This window comes from Neodiprion virginianus, chromosome 1 (genome assembly GCF_021901495.1).
Source record: "Neodiprion virginianus isolate iyNeoVirg1 chromosome 1, iyNeoVirg1.1, whole genome shotgun sequence".
Taxonomy (NCBI): Eukaryota; Metazoa; Arthropoda; class Insecta; order Hymenoptera; family Diprionidae; genus Neodiprion; species Neodiprion virginianus.
Genome location: NC_060877.1, coordinates 19,483,315 through 19,504,227, shown reverse-complemented (window position 1 = coordinate 19,504,227; position 20,913 = coordinate 19,483,315). Strand labels below are relative to the sequence as shown.

General features: G+C 35.0%; 2 protein-coding genes and 1 long non-coding RNA gene across 3 annotated transcripts in view; 1 reads left to right on the top strand and 2 right to left on the bottom strand.

The window, feature by feature from the left end:
- Positions 1-15,659, bottom strand: part of LOC124298847 (vacuolar protein sorting-associated protein 8 homolog) — a 147,489-nt gene extending 131,830 nt beyond the window's left edge. The window contains exons 1-2 of the mRNA XM_046751388.1: positions 15,270-15,659; positions 11,729-12,004 (exon numbers count right to left, since the gene is read on the bottom strand). Coding sequence (XP_046607344.1) covers positions 11,729-12,004; positions 15,270-15,350 — 357 coding nt within the window. The 5' untranslated portion in view covers positions 15,351-15,659. The remainder of the gene's footprint in view (positions 1-11,728; positions 12,005-15,269) is intronic.
- Positions 15,660-16,691: 1,032 nt separating this feature from the next.
- On the top strand, positions 16,692-17,985 carry LOC124298842 (uncharacterized). Its single transcript, XR_006906899.1, has 6 exons — positions 16,692-16,754; positions 17,084-17,151; positions 17,301-17,344; positions 17,433-17,704; positions 17,804-17,887; positions 17,960-17,985. It is a non-coding gene; the product is annotated as an uncharacterized LOC124298842 (long non-coding RNA).
- Positions 17,986-18,730: 745 nt separating this feature from the next.
- LOC124298815 (putative nuclease HARBI1) lies at positions 18,731-20,657 on the bottom strand. Its single transcript, XM_046751340.1, has 5 exons — positions 20,413-20,657; positions 20,229-20,335; positions 19,833-19,866; positions 19,347-19,614; positions 18,731-19,252 (listed from the first exon to the last, which is right to left on the bottom strand). Exons 1-5 carry the CDS (start codon positions 20,607-20,609, stop codon positions 18,731-18,733), a joined length of 1,128 nt encoding a protein of 375 aa, XP_046607296.1. The 5' UTR covers positions 20,610-20,657.
- Positions 20,658-20,913: the final 256 nt, after the last annotated feature.

Genomic DNA, 20,913 nt, shown 5'->3' with positions numbered 1-20,913 from the left:
AGGAAAGTGTACAGTACTTGGCTTTATTTTTTCAAACGCTCAATTTTCTATCAAACTACAGAATATAAGTACCTGGCGGATCACTTGCGATTCATATTTTTCCCATATATTCGTATTCTTTTTGTACACCTTATACAATATTGATGTGATTACATCATACGCTCATAAACTGCGAAGATAAACTGTTACTGTTTTAGGTAAAATACGCATTTATTTCGAAACTCTGATGGTGTCAAATATTTGAAAAAGGTTTTATAACGAACTTGTAATTGAAATCAAAACAATGACATAGCACATTTAATGCCAAAGATAGGTTGGAAGTATCAATCATATATCTACATACAGGGCGACCAATAACATATGTCAAATCGCAATTATGAATCACTTTTTAGATAACTAATGACGAACAGGATTGTTTTCTTCGGTATGAAGGTCAATGATGCGAAACAAAATTTTGTTGCTCCCGTTTCGGCCCTAGTAGGGGCCCTCTTTAGAATGAATTATTGAATTGAGAATCTATTCAGTAGATAAATAAAAGCTAAAAAATGTATAAAAAGAAAAACGATAATCATAGTATACCGAATTTGTATGAGTCTTGACCTATCTTTACCTTGGCTAGGCAGTGTTGATGTATACACAGAATTTTAAATTTTATTTAAATTATTTATATTCAAGTTTAATAAGAAGTCATTAGGGTCAATATCCATTTTAGGAAAGTAAGGCAATCTGCCTCTCCTAGCTACTCATGCGTACAAATTGTGTCCACTAGTTATACATTGTTAATAGAGTAAATTTAGAATCTAGTTATATTTCACATAGCACGTCAGTCGGTACAGTAGGTAAAACGTTACCATCCGATTACATACATATATCTAGAGTGAAGCGAAGGTATGGAAACCTATAATAATCTCGCGGAGTTCGGTAAAAAAAATTACCAAGGTTAAATCTGAACTAATATTTAACAAGGGATTCAATGCTGACCTTTGATTTGACTATGATCCTCATCTTCAAGAACATTCTGAGGTCAACTTTGATTTATCAAATGGGAACCCCCATTTTTAATGCCAGCACCGTAAGGAGTGAAAGATTTTACGTTCTAATAGATGTTAAGGTCTAAGGTCAACATGATCTCTACGGATCACATAAAGGTTAAAAGTATGCTTGGTACCAATAACGCGGATAATTTTTAGGATCCGCATCTCACACAAGTCCCTTTACATAAAAATTGTTAGGTTTGGTCAGAATGATCGGATTAGCTTTTGAAAGTTGATCTTGAAGTCAAACTTCAAGGTTCACTATTTTTTAATGAAAGTTTTGATTTTCATCACCAGCACTCTTCTTCTGGCGCGATGCAGCAACAACGACGTGGACGTAGACTCCTGTTCCCTTTGAGTGTTTTTTGGGGTGAGTTTCCCTTGCCTCTGACTTTTGGGTACATTTGACAATAGGATTGGTTACTGCCAAGAAATTAATGGAGAACAATTCGAGCATCTAATATGAATCGATTCTTCTATTGCGACGCTCTACAAAAGCATCCGAAAGTGAATAGCAAGGAAAACACACTCGAAAAAACTCCCCAAAGGGAGCAGAATACTTTTACGTCCACGTTGTTGTTGTTGCGTCGCGTCAGAAGAAGAATGCTGGTATTGAAAATCAAAACTTTCATTATTTTTTTTTTCACCGGACCCAGTGAAATTTTTATGGGTTTCCATACTTTTACCTTACCCCTGGTCGGGAGAAATCTTGTGGTGTTTAGGTTTGGGTGAATTTCTCGTGCAACCTGTCTCGATCTGGAATTTTGTCTTGAGTCGTGCCAGCTATCACTATGCGTGATTAAATTAATTTTGTTTTACACAACACTTTAATTTAAAATACACATTTATTAACAATAAGATGTTCTTGAAATAGATTTTCGAGATACGGTTTTTACAGAGTTGTTATTCACTTGGTTTTTTTGACGGTGTCTGAGATAAGGAAGAAATTTTTGGAAGTGTTTACCGTTTCTAAGTATTTGGCACAAGGATTTTGTACCTGACGTGCTTTTGAGGTAATTCTGATAATTTCTTGCCTTAAGATTAGCAACAATTTCGAAATTCAAAAAGAAGCTATTTTGTTCCAAGACTCAAAATTGGTCAACATGTCATAGATCCTATTGATTATTATTTTTTATAATTGAAATCTTTGTTCAGTATTGTTATTGCTGAAATAAACGTACTCGCTGCACTATACTTTGTGAAATACGTTTAATAATTAATTTTTAGAGAAAAGAAACGTGTTGGTTGATTCGTGTCGAGATCGGACACGTTGTATTTTTTAATTTTTTTCATCACATATATCTATACAGAGTGGGGCATTCAAAGTGACCAAGGCGATTTTCTCGAAAACCAAGCAAAATCTCAAAAAAAGTTTCAGGCGAGAGCTGTAGGGGTTTGAAGGGGACGGAACATAGCGCGTTCGAATTTTTATTAAGTGGATGCGCCAAGGAGATACGAAGGTCAGCTTCGGTTTCTCAAACGGGGTGGTGTGTTTTTTATTTTGAAAATGAAAAGAGTATTCAATTTCGAGTATAAACGTATAAGTACACCAGTTTCTTAAAATTGACACTCGATAGGATATTTTAAAAATAAGAAAAAGATGTCCGTTCTCCACTTGACGTGGAGTAAATTCACAATTTTATCAAAGCAAATGTTCGAAATGATGGCCATTAACTTCAGTACACTTCGATTCCTTTTTTTTCGTTGTGACACTTCCGGTTTCTGAAAACAACCGTATGACTCGATCAAAAGTTCTGCGGGATGGTTGACTTCTTTCAGAATATCGTTCTCCGTGTAAATTACAAACTGCACTAGCGTTTTTATGCGTTTCGCCATAAATGTAAATCATATCGATCTTCTTGGCAACCGTATACCCATCCATTTTTCTAAAATAATAATCACGATAATAGGAGTTCTGAATGTTGCTACTAAGGAGATTTGTACGTGATGTGAATACTCTCAATAACGATCATTAAATAACATTCGCCTACAACTTTGTGTTTTGACTGATAACTCTTGGTTCGATTTTCGAAGGAAGCATTAAGCATCTAATGCCTGAAAAAATTGTTTACATCACACAAACCTTAGAGACATTGTTTTTCTCCCGTAAAGTAGAAAGTTGAAATCGAACCAAGAGTTATCAGTCAAAACACAAAGTTGTAGACGAATGTTATTCGTCGATGTTGTTTGTCGTTGTATCTTGTTCTTGATTTTGAAATATCCTATTGAGTGTTAATTTTAGGAAACTGGTGTACTTATACTCTTATACTTGAAATTGAATACTGTTTTTATTTTCAAAATAAAAAATACACCGTCCCCTTCAAAACCCTACAGCTCTCGTCTGAGACCTTGTTTGAGATTTTGCTTTGTTTTCGAGAAACTTGCCCTGGTCACTTTAAATGCCCCACCCTGTATAAGCGCATGCGCGCATCCTTAGAGTAAGTGCGAATTTACCTAGTTCGATATTCTAAATCTATATCAACGCGCCATCTGTACTTCAAACTTAGATTTAACAATTTTAACTCAACAGATAACATTTACTTTTTGTTTCAACACATTCCATTGTTGATAAACTTTAAATCTACGTTACAACGAAAACATTAATCAACTCAGTAAATTTGTCATTGTTCTTTCATATGAGTCCCATTTTTACACACAAAAGTTTTAAATGTGTCCTTGGTAGTGACTTCATCATAATGTCTGCTGTGTTGCTCCATAGAGATTTGTTGAACTCAAAGTTTCCCTTCGCATACCTTCTCACAAATGAAAAAATGCTTGATTGAGATGTGCTTGGTTCTACGATGAAATTCCGAATTATGTGCTAGTCTCACCGCTGCAGAATTGTCAACTTGGATTACTGGAACTTGTTTAAGTCCGACAATTCCTTAAAAAAGTCTGTTCAACCAAATTGCTTCTTCTGCTGCCTCATTTGCTGTGATGATCTCCCCTTCAGTTGTGGAGGTTGCCACTACTGCTTGTCTTTGGCTCAGCCAGGAAATTGCCATTCCGGCATACTAGACTACAACTCCAGAAGTTAAGCGCGCTGACTTCAGACAGCCTGCAAAATCTGCGTCGCTGTACAGTTCCACAATTCCTTTTTCTGTCTTTCTGCTGTAAACTATTACCAGGTTCAAGGTTCCTGCTGTGTACCGACAGACTCTCTTGACTCGGACTACACCTTCAAGTGATCTTGATATAAATTCCACGCTGTACGCCAAGTCTGGTCTCGTACCAAACATCAAGTACATCAAGGCCCCTACTGCTTGTCGGTATGAGAATTTTTGAGATTTGTCATCATCATTACCTACTTTCAAAATCTCCGGACTTTTTAACATTAGAGTTGACACTGGTTTGTAATCTGAGAAATTCAAACGTTCTAAAACTTTTCTTGCACGATTTTTCTCTTTGATTTTGATGACTTTTCCTGATGAATTTTTATTGAATTTTCTTGTTGTTGAATTTCATGTCCCAAAAAACAAAGTGCTTCTTTTGAGATAATTTTGAACTCTGATTGCAAGTCTCTGATGAAAACTTCTAATTCTTTTGGATCTGTAGCTGCAACTAGACCATCGTCCACGTAGATCACAAGTATGAGCTTTTTGCCATCCCTTTCTTTGATGTATAGGCATTGATCTGCATCAATAGCCTTGAGCCAAAGTCTTTGAAGAAAATCCCAGAGACGTTTATTCCAACATCTTGGTGCTTATTTAAGTCCATAAAGGCTCCTTTTGAGTTCACAGACCTTGTTGGATTTGTCTCCGTAATCTTGGAGCGTTTCATAAACACTGTTTCTTCAAGTTCTCCGTACAGAAAGGCTGTTGATACATCGAACTGCTATAAATCCATTTTCTCACTTGGTGCATGCTGAGAATTGAACAGATCGTTCCGAATTTTGCCACTGGACTGAAGGTTGCGCTGTAGTCGATACCATGACGTTGACTAAAACCTGTTACAACTAATCTTGCCTTGTATTTGTCTATCGTGTCGTCAGGATTCTTTTTCAGTCGTAAAACCCACTTGCACGGAATCGCGTTCGCACCTGAAGGAAGATCTACTAAATTCCAGGTCTGATTCTCTTTCAACGACGCTATCTCCTTATCCATGGCCTTTTTCCACTGAATACTGTCTTCACTTTTCAGGACATCTTCGAAAGTTTCAGGATATTCAGTAATGTTGATGAATTCCTCGGCTGCTAGAACGATATCTTCAAGATGTTTTGGCTTCTTAATTCTCGATCGACTCCTCAAGCTTCGTCCTTCAAGTAATTTGGGATTTTCCTCTTCTTCAGTGTCCGACTCGTCTTTGGATTCACATTCTTCATCGTTTCTTACAGGTTCTTTTTCTTGGGCCTGATTTTCTTGTTCAACATCTCTGACTGGTAGACTTTCTCTTCACATTCTCCTGGTTTTTCTTGGAATTGAACGTCCCTTGATAAGACCACTTTATACTCTTCGTGGATATAAATTCTGTAACGCTCGTCTCCGTCATATCCCACAAGGAATCCTTTCACTGTTTTTTTGTCTATCTACTTCCTCTTCTGCACTGGAATACGAACATGGCAGGTAAATCCGATGATGTGCAAGTGCTTTATTCTTGACTTCTTGCCTGTTCACAGCTCATATGGATTAATACCATCTACTGACATTTTTCCAGTTCTGATGAGAATGTAAATTGCTGATGTTACCAACTCCACCCATATTGCTTTTGGAAATTCAACGTCAGGATTCGAATATTTGAAGGGCACTTACTATCACAACGATTATTCGGTTTTCACGCTCATTGCCGCCATTCTGCTCAGGGTTGTATGGCACTGTCAGTCGCTGTATAATTACTCTTTCTGCAAGAATTTGTTTAACCTCAGCACAATCGAATTGCCCGCTGTTTTCACTCAATAGTTCTTTTATTGTGCGGCCTGATCTTTGAATGAGCTAGAAGCTGTTTTAATACAACCTTAACGGCAGACTTTTCTTTGATTACATATGCATAGCAAAATTTCGTAAAACTGCCCTAATACGACTAAAAAACGGCCTTTATTGCAAGACTCATCGAAAGGTCCTACTACATCAGTTGTGACCAGTTCCCCAGATTTCGTTGCTTTTTTTCTAGTGCCAATGGGCAGACGGTGTGCTTTTTCGAAAACACATGGTTCATATTTGTCTCTCCAGTTGAACTGTGATGCCCAACTCCCTTTGCATCATCTCTCTTATGTACCGTTTGTTCTGGTGTCCCCATCTTTAATGGTACAGCTGCAACGTAGAGTTTTGTGCTTCAGCGATGTTTGCCCTTTCCAGTTTCTCTGGAATGACTGGTTCGATGGCTACCTTGTACAGAGTTCTGGACACTTCACGACTCCCATACAGTACTGTTTTTCCTTGGTTTTCGAATGAGCACTTCGTCACTGTGGAATTGAATTTGCTATTTTTATTCTTATCTTGTGCTGCTAGAACAGAAAATAGATTCATTGAAATTTTCAGGACGAACCAAACATCATTCAGTCATCTTTAAGGTTTTTTCTTCTGTGAACGACAAAATCTGAATGGTTCCTTTGCCAAGGGCCTGCAGAGCTTCATTTTCGGCGGCTTTTATGTAACAGGGTCTCTGAAACTCTTTGAATTCAATCGATAGATTCAGACAATTGGTCACGTGATTTGTGGCTCCGTTGTCAATCCACCACCCTGTCAAATTCTTCTCATCTACAGAGGTTCCTTCACTGTAGATTATTTCCTCACTGATGGAAACAAGGGCTACATTGGTGTCAAGAGCGTTGCTCTAGGGAGCGCCCTCTGACTTGTTTTTCGGTGGTCGTATGTCAGCAATCCATTTTTTACAACTGACTACCCAATGCCCTTTCTTATTGCAATAATTGCACGTATCTTTTTTTTTCGGTTTTGGTGCACTTCTTAGAAACGTTTTGTCTGATTTTGCCACTAGCGCCTCATCCATGGACTTCGTGTGATCAGTATGTTTTCTAAAGTTTCTCTGACACATGCAGAGTTGAGTCGTTAGTTCATCGAAGTTTTTGTCTTCATCCTTGGATAGTAACATCCAACTCGATTGAAAGTTTTCGAATTCTCTGGGCACAATTTGTAGCGTTTTGCATACCAGAATCAGATCATGGAGGGCGTTTTCATTTTTTATCTCTAGCTCATTGTTCAAATCAATCCACAGGCTCTTTAACTTCGTGACACGACTACCGACATCGTCTTCCTGCACCCAACTGAAAGCGAAGAAATCTACGCAGATTCTGAACAACTGATCCGTTGACATGGCCTCGAAATGCTGTTTTAACACCTTCCAGGCCTTGTGCGCTGACCCCTTATCTATGATTTTTTCGTAAACTGCATTTGTCCCTGAGCTTGAAATCATAAACTTGGCATAACTATTTACTTTTCGATACTTATTGCTTTTTGCTTGATACTGTTTGATTTGCTCCGCAGTTGCGTCCTCTGGCATGGTCTCTGGTTTCTCTAATTTCTTGTCAATTATGTCCAAAGCTTTCTTGTGGTAGTCCAGTAAATGACGCATTTTTCTCTTCCATATTTGCCTATCTGTCTCACTGACCAAGGGCTTTAACGTGCCTCGTCAGATCCATGTTGAAAAATGCTCAAAAGGCGTCACGCTACGGCACATAAAAAAATCTCGACAACCGGCTTGTTTTTCTCTTTCACACGAATAGTTTTGCGTGCACTGGTCTCATAACCTGTTTTTATTGTTGAAATAAACGTACTCGCTGCACTTTACTTTGTGAAATACGTTTAATAATTTTTAGAGAAAAGAAACGAGTTGGTTACATTGCGTCGAGATCATTCGCGTTTGTTTTTAAAATTTTTTTTTATCACATATATCTATATAAACACATGTGCGCATCGTTAGAGTAAATGCGAGTATGTCTAGTTCGATATTCTAAATCTATATCAACACGCCATCTGTACTAGCAACTTAGATTTAAGATTTTTAACTCAACAGATAATATCTATTTTTTGTTTCAACATTGGCTAATTAGAATGATATAATAATTTTACTTGTATTCTTCCATCATTTCAAAGTTAATGATTTTAATTATTTGCAACATTTCTTTCATGCTAATGTATAAACAGTTTGTTTATGTTATTATGAATGGTAAGTTGGATTTTTGTAAAACTTATATTAATGTAAGTAACATACAAATTGGTACCTTATATTTATCTACAAATTTAATCTTTTGAATTTGTGGGGTAACACAGGTCTGCAACGAAATCCTCCTTCAAAACAAAATATTATAGATATGAAGGTTTATTAATGTAACGAATTTATATCTGCTTTCCATTTTTTGCTGTCAAGTATATATTAGATGTTATGATTTTTGTTTTTTATTGTTATAAATTCAGAACTTCTTGTGTTTTGCTTTTGCAATTACACTACTTTAATCTATTTAAATGGTATATGTACATACAAAACCAGTTCGAACTAATAGAAAAAAAATTTGAAAAAGAAATTAGAAAGAGAAGATATTCGCTGTGAAATTCCAATCGATGGTATGAAAAGAAAGAAAACTACAAAATGACTAAAAGTATACTAGTAGATAGATCTTCTGACGATTTTAATATTTAAACTTTTCAACTTTATAGTTTTATTTTCAGAAATATTGTCACTATCAGAATTGTTTGATTATAATTTGTAAGCAAAAATAGCGTTTTATTAAAAAAAACATTACATGAAAAGTATACGTGGTACATATTTTGTATTACTATGTTTCGATTCAAGAGCATCAAATCTATTATAATTACACATAATAATAATAAGGAGGAAAAAAGTTTTGTTTGCAGACCAGTGATAATCAGCGGCTCTTGTGCAGTTTAGATAAATGTTTTAGAATATGATAGAATAGGTACTGGCATTAGTTTTGGTGAATCTTTTAATAGCGTATTCAACGACACTTTCATAAGTTTAATTCTCGATCAAACTTCAATCTCATTAAAAATTTTCAGGGTGATTTGATATAGAATGCTCCATTGACAAATATAACAGCAATGTGGTATATCTTGAGTTTAACAAATGGCATTGACTTAATATAGTTACATGTAGCTGAAAATGTCCAGGTGATACATAAACATATAAAAATACTGAATTCTAAGTATCAACCAACACCTCATCATTATGTAGTAATATCAAATAAATAACATTATTTGACTATAACAGAACATCAATTATCCGAATCACCAATCACGTGAATAATGATTTGATTCATAGGATTGTCTTGCAACATAACAAGTTCAGGCCTGAACGAGTTCAACATCCATGCATTGCTAATTTTAAGTGTAAACATCGTATGCTTATTAGGATGCTTTTTTTTGGACTTTTTTTTTTTTTTTGTTCCCATCGTGAAATTTTGTTGGAAATACAACAAAAAAAATTCCCTGAAAGATTGAGCCCTTAATATTAATATTATGTGCTCGCCCAAGGCATGTAAAGATTTCCCGCTTAAAATACACGTAAACTTTAATTTTTTTCTTCAAAACATCTACAGTTCAGAGGCATTTCACGGTATAGTCTAGGACGTCGGTAGGTTTTCTTCGGAATGAAATGCTCTACAAAAATGCTCATTGCGGTGAAGTCGTAACTCACACCGGCGAAGTCGTACGAGCCACCCAAACCCAATTTTTTCATGAAATTCTTGTTTTTTTGCCCCTATCTCGTAAATGACAAGAGCTACAAAAAAAAAAAAATATTCAACAATCAATAATTCGACAATTTAACTCAATAATTCATGAAAATTCCATACTTCCTCACCTTAAAAGCCCAATATCTCAATAAATATCGATGTTAGCAATTTGGTTTTCTGGAACTTTTTTGTAGGAAATTAAATTTCCTACAAATTTATTGAATATTTCTTTTTTTGATGCTCTTGTCATTTACGAGATAGGGGCAAAAAAACAAGAATTTCATGAAAAAATTGGGTTTGGGTGGCCCGTACGACTTCGCCGGTGTGAGTTACGACTTCACCGCAATGAGCACTTTTGTACAGCATTTCATTCCGAAGAAAACCTACCGACGTCCTAGACTACACCATAGAATGCCTCTGAACTGTAGATGTTTCAAAGAAAAAAAATTAAAGTTTACGTGTATTTTAAGCGGGAAATCTTTACATGCCTTGGGCGAGCACTTGATATTAATATTAAGGGCTCAATCTTTCAGGGAATTTTTTTTTGTTGTATTTCCAACAAAATTTCACGATGGGACCGAACAAAAAAAAAATAGTCCAAAAAAAAGCACCCTAATGCTTATGTACTTCTTTCTCCATGCAACATTGTTGTTAGCTTATACTAATTCTTGATTCTCCGAACCCTACACGGTCCTCATTAGTTTGAATAATGAATGTTCGACTGTATTTTTTCTATCGAAAAAAATCTATATTAGTAGCCTAATTCCGATGAATAATACCTCATATTATTCACAAATAAAGTGAACAGGATGAGTTATTGTTCAATAATATCAGATGAACATATATTTTTGGCTGTAACAAATAGTAGAGTAATATGATTTCTCTGATGTTGCTAATAACAAGGTGTTAACAATTACAATTCAGCGTCGTCAAAAATTTTTCTGTATCACATAAACTTATTAATTTCACTTAACCATTTCATGTATACATTATACCTTACGTGCAATTTGCTTGAAAATTTGCGTACATGGGCTTTTGGGGTGGCTAATTACGAATCTCAACTTGAAGTTCATAAATTCAAAATGGCGGATCCAATATGCCGAACAAACAAAAATAACAAAAATAACAAAAATAAAATGTTGAAGAAATTCTGTTAAATTTTTTGGTTGTGTATTAAGTTTGTATAAAAATTAGCATTTAGATTTTCATGGTAGATTTGCAGAAAATTCTTTTTGTCATGGAAAAGTACGAAGTTCGACCATTTGTTTAAATGTACTATTTTTGCAGTAAATAAATAAATTTTATATTTTTTTGAGATTTAGAAGTATTCCAAGGACCACGTGGAACCAAAAAACTCGGTAGTTGTTACCAAAAATGTAGTTTATTAAATAAAAAACAGCAAAAAAAAAAGATAGGAGGCTTAGCGTCCCAACGTGAATCGAAGGGTTAACCTAATGAGCTTCAGATACAAATTTTGAACCTTGTTTTAGTCAATACCTTGCATTTCTAAGAATTAAGGTCGTAAAAATCTTTTGAACGTACATATAGGATATAGGTATGTATTGCAGAAAGAAACGAGTAAGATTTTTCCTCGTAATACGTTCATATTAAAAAACTTCCTATAATTCAAAGAACAATTTAGTATGAAGTATAGTTTGTCTATTTGGTTTACACGCAGCCCGTAAGATGACTGTAAGTATCATATTATACTTACAAAATTTAGGGGTTATAATCAATTCTTAATAGCTAAGTGAGAACATTGATTTCCTCATTCTTATTATTCGGCACTCAATGTAAACACTAATATAAAATGTTTCTAACTATGTAATAACTTATGTCAGTCTGTCACTTTCTACGTCGTAGCTGCGCTTAAATCGAATGGACAAACTGTAACACTTCATAGTTTGAAGATTTCATTCTGATCCATCTACATTGAATTAGAATTTGGTATCAACAAAATGTGGCAGTCATGTCTTGTAAAAAACTTGATAATACAACATTACCATTTACAATACTGTAGATGAAAAGTCAAAATAAATAATAGAATTCTTACGCTGGCTGATGAAATTTGTGAAGATATTCCCTTCAGTATAACGTGCCTCAATATAGCACTCGACGATTGTGATTGAGATGGTCTAAATGGTTTACTGACAGAATTTAGAGATAATAAGCTCCCTACGCTGGCTGTCTCGCTACCTCCCAGTTTTTCTGCTGGTGTTACAAACTCATCTTCTGTTCCAGATAGTGAACCAGAATCTAGTTCCGTCAAAATACTCTCTAAGGAGGGTGGCTCCTCCACCGCCGGGATGGCATATTCAGCATCATCTAGCTGTAAGAGAATGCATTAGATGAGTGACAACACTTCTTCAAAAGTATTCCTTCTACATAAGGATATTGTAAAAACTAGATTATTTCAAACAGCTGTTATTAAGATGATGCTGGTTTTTTTGATTATCAAACTGAAGTTAGCCGCTAAACATACTATTGTTGATTGACTGTAAAACTGTACACTATGGTTCTAATAGCACAAACTGCATTCTGGAGTCATTTGTGTACAACACTTATGCACGTTTTTATTCTAACATCTTTGATAAAATCTGCAAAAAATACTGGACTATAATTTGAAGTTCCTACTGTCATATTCAATAGTTTTCTAAATGAATAATCATATTTAAAAATATTTTGTTTTATTTACGAGGTGCATTGCAAATACATTGTTTAACATTTGACGAGATTTTTTTTTTATAAGCAGCGTAAAAAAGCATTGTTTCAAAGGGTGGAATCACGGTTCTTGATGGGAAAAATTATGACGTGTTTCGATCTTCCGAAAAGTTTATTTATTTTGACAGATGAAAATACGATGTTTTTGATGTACAATGCAGAGGTAAATTACATTCACTAATTATATTTTTTGACTTTGAGTAAAGAAAAGATACTTAATTTCATATAAGATCTTATGAATTTTAAGACACACCTGTTCCAATGCAACCAAGTGTAAGAGATGCAATGTGAAGGGTTTTTTGGAATAAGGTTGACTTTTTTACTACTAACATTTCAGCCTGACAATGAGTTGAAGAACTTCCGTAGACTTTATTCACTCATTTTTCTAAATGGCGAACGAAAAAATGAAAACACCTGTCGACTAAGTCATTAATAATAAACAAAAGAAATGGCTAACAAAATTTGACTTTTAGCAGGACATTGAATCACTTATACCTTTGGTGATAAGGTAAATTAAGTGAATAAGGTATATTCATTGAATTCTATAATTCCAAGTTGGGATTAATTCGAGGATTCTGAGTTAAGTTATAGAAATTACCAAGCGCATGACAGTGCATACCCATTAGAATGAAAGACTTGGACTAGCCATTGGATTGCCATATTGTGCCTTCTGGAATAATAAAGACTGCAGATATCCATTTTACGTTTTACTACGAGGTATAAGGCATTGGACTCGAAGTGAACTAATAGATATTAGTTATTCTTTTGATGTTCTTGGCTTCATTTTTTCTTTTAATAATAAATTTTTGGAAGGTATAAACGCCAAACATTATTTTCACTTACGTACAATCGCTGACCGTTATGTCAGTTAGGTTCTCAAGAAAATTATAGAAAAAGGAGAAAAAATTCGGCCATGCATATTCTATTAGCAATAAAAATACGAAAATATGATCAAATGAATATGTCACATATCACGTTATTTTATACAAAATTCTAAGAAAAAAAAATCTATATTGAGAGATCTGTAAAGACACCAATGAAGTTTACAAGTTTCTTGTTTAACTTTCAGTGTTCAACCAATCTGGATTTGTTTTTTGAGTGGCAAAAAAGCCCAATAGATATTTTCTATAAAGTGGTAAAACAGCGAATAGAAATAGCTAGAATAAAAACGACCCCAGTATGCAGTCCTAGGATTAAAACACATTTTCCGAAAAAATGATTTTTTTATAAAATTGTAGGCATAAAACCTTACCCTGTAATACTCTTTCAAAGTTGTATGTATTCAGTTAATAACTTCGACTGCCAGTTTCAGCATGATTTTTTATTCTACAACCACATTTGTTACAGTTTTACAGAAGACTTGTAAATCGACATTTAAGTTAACCTCTTTTCCATCGTTGAGTTACTTACAGAAAGTAAAATTATGGAACGTTGAGAAATTTAATCAAATATTTTCATACATTAACTTACATTAAATGATAGAAATCATTTTCACAAGAATGTTTATATCTATAGTTCAGCTTATACCATGTAGTTAGTAAATGTTCCCTAGTGACAGATAACTGATAATATGAACAATAAATTCACTTTGATACATACGATAAACACAGAAATTCAAGGAACCGAACTATAGTTATTTCATAAACCGTAGTGAGTATTTTTATAAATGTAATACATACTTGTATTTAAGATCAGGTTGTTCCTAATAAATTCGCAAATGTGAAAAACAAAAACCAATTGATTATATCATTTCCAATTTATTGAAAAAAAATTGTGATGTTAGTTACCAACAATTTGGAATTCATCCATTTATATCAAGATACAGTTATTGTTTATGGAACTATAGAATTTTTGTTATAAGAGCATCCAAAATCATTTCATACAATTGTAAATTTCCTTATGTAGTGCGCTAGTTTAGAAGAAATATTAGATCATCATTATCAATAGGTGTTCTCTGTAATAGTTTATATATTTCCTAATCAACAAACAGACGTAAATAATTCTGGTAGAGAAGATTAGCTCAATCAGATCTGAATTATCTATAATATTCCCCCAAAATTTACATTGAATGGTATCAGTTTGATGGACCATAGGAATTTCAATGAATTTCAAAAGTTCATTGGGTAATGACAAAGATTCAAAAGTACTCCAGTAGTTTTCATGAACCAAGTTCCATAACATTTATTTTCATATGAGCAGGCTTCTTAAATGTCATGACATAAGCTTAAAATTTTTAACGTCAGCATAAAAGATTCAGAAGGATCATTATCTAGCAACCTTAGAAAAATATTTTATGAATAGTCATCAGAAAATTAGTGTGACTATGTAGACTTTGTTCAAACCATATAACTTACATTACAACGCAAAGAAGATATTCGTAACATTGTAAAGCGGTAATTTCTTGCTTGAATAGTTTGCTAGATTCATGTTATGAACTTTAACCTTATGAAAAGTTTCAATATACAAATCAGGCGGCTGCAATCGGCAGAAATTCTGTTATATTATAGAAATTTTCTATTTCAGAGTGGAGATATTATGCAGCCTAAAAATATAGGAAATTGTGGGAAAACATTCTAAACAGTGTCTATTAAAAAATATTAGTCTGTAATAAGTGCAAGCATGCAATTGCCCGGTCGTAACGCCATTCGCGAGCATAAATACAGGGCAGATGGGAAGAAACAACTACTTGTAAAAAATTATAATCAAAGTGGTACTTCTTCAATGAACATGTCAAAACGCCGAATCGGGGAGGATCATAACCTCTAAATCAAACAACCTATCAAGAATGTAATTAATAATTTGGAGGTCTGACTGCATAATAAAGGGGGATTCGCTAATTGACTGGCAATGTGTATCTTCTCAGGGATTGTTACCTCTTCAATATCTAAATGAATTGCTTCGGTAGCGTGATAATCCTGAAAGCCGATCTCGGACCCCAGTACATTTTCGGCCATGTTAAATCCTATCTGTCAACTGATTACACTGAAATATAGTGATACTGGAACGCTCGCCGTAAACCCGGCGTTTCCCGAGAGAGTGTCACTGAGAAAGATGGAAAATTGGGAGGAATCTGTCTTTCTCAGATACTTGTTTTTGATTACAACGAGAGATAGTGTTGGGAGAACACCATCTCTCCTTCACTATTGGGGAGCAGATTTCGATTTTTGTTCATCTTTGGCAAGTAAAAACGTGATAGCATGGAGTTATATATATGGAGGGCTACCTAGGCTCCTATGACGTCGTACAGTAGCGCGTGGAAATTTCCAGATGCTAAACACTGGAATCGATCACACAGCTACAGTTAGGGTGCTATCTCATGAGCAGTGAAAAGCAGCAGTGGTTCAGTAACTAAGGCCGTGTTCGAAAATTGACAGACAGTACTGTCAGCAATCTTTTATTTCTTTTGCGCTTCCAAGTTCGTGAATAGCTCTGACTCTGTTCTAGGGAATTTTCAGTACTATCAGTCAATTTACGAACACGGCCAAGTTTTCACTAGCATCAGTCTGGTAATTTCACGCAGCAGCAGCGCTGCTCATAAAGGGTATGTTCCGATATACACTGCGAGCACTGTAAGGTGTGTCGTCAATTTAGTATACTGCGAAGCCGTTCCTTTATAGTTAGCTATACTGGTTACTGCTTAAAACGGAATGCAGTACAGTATACTGTAATCGACATTTTTTGGCGTTACTTTCATTTTATACATAATATTTGTTTCACATTGCAATAAACACAATTTATTCAAATTTTCCATTTTTGTTTTCAACGGCCGGTATTTTTAAATGACAATATTCAATAATAATAATTATCAATAGTGGAAGCTGTTAAATTTCTGAACGCTGTTGATCACGTGATCAAAGCACTGAGAGCACCTTACCTCGAAAGCACCAGTGTTCATAGTAGAAAAATGACAACGATTTATGACGTCATATATTTCCCTAGGATACTGCGACTGTATACTGTCCGTCTATAACGGAACGAATTTCTCCCCGGTAAGAACACTGAACAGTGCTCGCAGTGTATATCGGAACATACCCAAAATAGGTCGTGGCTTCTTGTGATCTTGGTACGTTCCACTAAACGCCCGCAACGATTGTAACACCCTCTGTATCGTTCCACCTAAGGCCCGTGGTCGTCGCGAGCGATCGTTCGACGTCATAGATGACATCACTGTTCGCGACCACATCGCGCCCACATCGCCCACAAAATATTGGTGGGTCAGAGTGGGCTCTCACCAAAACGTGGCGGGAATTCGAAAAAAACAACAATGGCGACGAGACAAATAACTTTGTACAATTCTGAAACTGACATTGTAGTGGAAGTGAAAGTGTCAGTGGAGGATGCGAGGCGTGCCGAAAATGGTTAGTGGCCCCTTAATTTTGAAGATAAAATATAATTTTCAATCGAATAACTTTGGTTTGGGGAAAAAATTGCGTTTTTCTTATCCTAAACTCAAATAGAACTTTTTGTTGTGTGCGTTATTCTATTTGTTGAAAAAAATGGAACTCATCATATTTTCTAAATATCAATATAAATAATTATTTGAGATTTTGTTTCATTCAATTCCAATTATTTCTTGCGATAGATGTGTTTATGAACAGTCATGTATTTTCATCGTTTCTAATACATTTTCTAACGAACTGAGTTTTTTTATTCCACATTTACACTTTGCAACAGCACTAATGAATAGTGCATTACAAGAAAAGGCCGCAACGATTGTGGAATTGCAGCAGGAAGATGCTGAAAATACTGATAGTGGTACGCAAGCTCTATTATCTTTTAAACAATTTGCATATGCATATATACAAATGGTTTAAACGCATAAATATCTGTAAAAGTTTTTATGGCGTGCCTATTAAAGAGTCAAAAATAAAATGGTTATTACATTGTCGTTATTTTTGATTTAGCAAATATAGAGGGTCACTCGCAATCGCAAGAGAGCAAGTGAGTGGTACGTCAATCAGTCTGTGGTATCTAGAGCATATTACCCAAATAAATTAATGCAAACGATAATTTCGAAAATGCTATATGCCTTCTAGGATTATATCGTTGGACTACGGAGATAGTGCTCTTCCTCCTCGATACATACGCAGAGAGAGAGGAGAAATTTTCCAGCGGGAAGTTTTCCAAAAAAAAAATTTGGGAAGACATTGCGGAAACTATGAGAAGCAAAATTCCACTAATAACTGGACCTCGATGTGCAGCCAAGATGAGGAGTTTAAAAAAAACGTACAAGAGTGGCAAAGACCATAATAACAAAAGTGGCAGTGACAGACGAACATGGTTGTTATATGAAGGAAAAACAAAATCTGTATGTTTTTATATTTGTTTTCTAAAATTATTTTCATTCTTGGATTAAATGATATGCTCATTCCTTTGTAGAAAATGGACACTTTTTTCCAATCAAAAGCCTGGGCTTCGCCGGTTGCAGTACCTTCTTCGACAGGAGTCTCCTCGCAAAGAAGTCAGGAATCAGAGGGCGAAGTGTCATCCGGTATGTTTATTAATTTCATTTCTATGCAACTAGTTGCTACTCCAAATTTTGTAGACATTTTTCATTTCTCAGATTTATCCTCGAGCCGGAAGACAAGAGAAAACGTGGCATCTCTCTTGAAAAAGAGACTCTGGCAAAAATCGGAAGAGGAGGAAGCGCGTGCGAAACGACAAGGAGCGCTTGGAAATGGATGAAAAAATGCTTGCGTTACTTTCTAAATTAATTGATAAGAAGTAACTAGTTTTATCGATTAAGTTCAGTTTTTTACATATTAAGAGAGATTATATAAGTGTTATTGAAGAATTAAAAAGTAAGTCTAATAGTGTAAGTTTTCATACGCAGTTAAAAAAATCTATATTATTTACATTTAATATCGATCATTCATTCAACTCTTTATACGATTCAAAATAGAAAACTTTTTTTTCAATAAAACTTAAAGTCTAATATTTGCAATGTTTTCGTTGGAACTTGAAACCAAAGATTTTAATGCAATAAGAATAAAAAATATTTGATGAAATCAAAAATATTTTTGAAATCTTTCAATTTACTTCTTCATATAATATATACAATGATTCTGTTTGTGATGTAAAAACTCCCCATTATTTCAGGTTTCCATATTCACAATTAATAATCATAATAACAATAAAAGTCTTACGCGATATTATCGTGATCTTTTTCTGAATGGCAGCGTTCTAATTGATGAACGTTATTATTTTCTTGATTTTCGTTGACATTTTGGCAAACATGATTTTTATTGTCTCGTCGGTTTGTGAACTGTCAATCCTTTCCTGTTTCCATATTAACAAATAGTAATAATAATGATTATACTCGAAAAAAAACAAGCTATGGAAGATTTTCCATAATCCTAATTCTTTTTTGAATCGGAGCGTTCTGATTCGCTACTTGACAAACATCATTATTTTCTTGATTTTCGTTGACATTTCGAGGTAACACAATTACGCTTATCTCGTCATTTCTTAATGTACAAATGTTATGAATAACACAACAAGCCACAATATACTCAGCCATCAAATCTACTCTTGTCATTGGCAAGCAATGCAATAAGCTTCTCATACGTCCTTTTAGTAGGCCAATACATTTTTCCACGGCTATCCTGGCTGCGGAATGTCGATAGTTGTAATTTTCCTGTCCCCGAGTTAGGAACCCATTGTCCCGAAAAGGTGTCATCAAATGTTGCTGCAGTTCGTATGTGGCATCACCCACAAGATGGCTGTCGGATGGAAACTTTTGGTCATCATTCAAAAATTTAGATACTTCCGATAAGCGGAATACTCTTTGATTATGGATCGATCCAGGATGTCCAGCGTAACAATGTGTTATCAAACATCTGTGGTCGCAAACCAACTAGAAAAAGATATGAATACAAACAAAAACCATACAGACTAAAATAAAACCAACCACAAAAAAGTGGAATCAAATGAAATATAGTAATGAATACCTGCAAATGAATGGAATGATATCCTTTTCTGTTTACGTAATCCCTCTGGTCTTCTTTTGGAGCGTTTATACGAATGTGGGTTCCATCAATAGCACCGATAACTTTGGGAAAACTACTACTTTCTTCAAATCCTCGCATAACTGCGGCAGCATTATCTCCAGTGGGCCATTTTATAAACAGAGGAGCTCGTTTGAATAATGCACGAGTGACTCTTCGTACAGCTCTGACAGCAGTTGCCCGACCAACATTAAATCGGTCACAAATGGATCTGCAACGAGTTTATTGGAAAAGTAAAGGTGGAAACATGAATGATCCAATTGATACAAACTTCTACCCACAATGTGCTTCAACAATTAAAAAAAAAAAGACAGAACACTTGTAATCCGGTTTTAACCAAGATCACAGCGTAATTCTCTATGTTAAAATCATATCAGTAGTCTCTAAGTAAGGTATAAATCTGATTTCATGCTTAAAACGAATCGCTACCTATATGAATCCGCAGTGGCCATCTTCCAAAGAGCTATCATTAGCTGTCATTAGCTATCATTAGCTTAGGGCGGCTAGGTGGTCTAGTGGAGTTAGGCTCCGGTAAAGCATCGCTAGATACCAGGTTCGATTCCTGGCTCCGTCGTTAATTTTTCGAATTTACCAGTTTTTCAAATTATATATACTTTTCACAAATTGAAAAATTACCTCGAGATTAATATTAACATTGATGATGCATATCCGCATTTCAATATTATACGATCCGCAATTTAATATCAGACGGTCATTGACTGTCTTACGAGCTTCGCACCAAGAAGCGTAAGTTACCAAAAATGTAAACACACTTACAGACACTCTTACAATTGTGCTCGAAGAGGAAGAACTTTCTATATTCACATATCATTAGCTGTGTTTGAGAAGGAATACAAGGACAACCCTTTACCTGTCTTAGTAAATCTTTTTGCATCATTCCATGGAGGTATTTAAACGTAGCTCTTGACATTCTGCAAACATTAGTTAATTAGTTTGTATACTAAAATTATATGTGCAAATTAATAATTACAATTTTAAATAAAATTACCTGAAATGACTTTTAAACTCGTGATCTGTGTAACAAGCGACCGCATTATTATAACCTATAATGCGTGGACGTATTTGTCGCTTTCCTCTCACACTCAAAGCAGCATCCCACATGTCATCAGAACTTGATGAACTTTCCGAGTCATTATCTCTCATTCGTTTCGTCGAAAACGCAACTATAAATTCACGCGAATCCATGCGAACTATTAACGCACAACCCCCACAGTACGGCGATTCTGTAACTCGTTATCCGTAGAATAACAGCAATCGTATCGTCAATATATTGGAGCAAGATGAGTAGAAATTTTTTATTTTTTAGAAATGGTCTACCATTTATCAAGAAACGACCAACAAACCAGCAGAAAAAAATCATCTGAATTATAATAGATGAGAGAACAACTGAAATTCGCCACCATTTTCAGTACGTCTGTCGCAGTGACAACTGGTGGAATTTTTGGAAAACTTCATCGAAAATGACTGCGCGTTGCACGGAAAGACGCTG

What these genes read in the sequence shown, in the direction of transcription:
- LOC124298815 (XM_046751340.1), bottom strand. Translation starts at nt 20,609, where the DNA reads ATGGATTCGCGTGAATTTATAGTTGCGTTTTCGACGAAACGAATGAGA. An exon ending in GAGTTTAAAAGTCATTTCAG is followed by an intron (nt 20,336 to 20,412) that starts GTAATTTTATTT and finishes TAATGTTTGCAG; the next exon opens with AATGTCAAGAGCTACGTTTA. An exon ending in TCAAACACAGCTAATGATAT is followed by an intron (nt 19,867 to 20,228) that starts GTGAATATAGAA and finishes AGCTAATGATAG; the next exon opens with CTCTTTGGAAGATGGCCACT.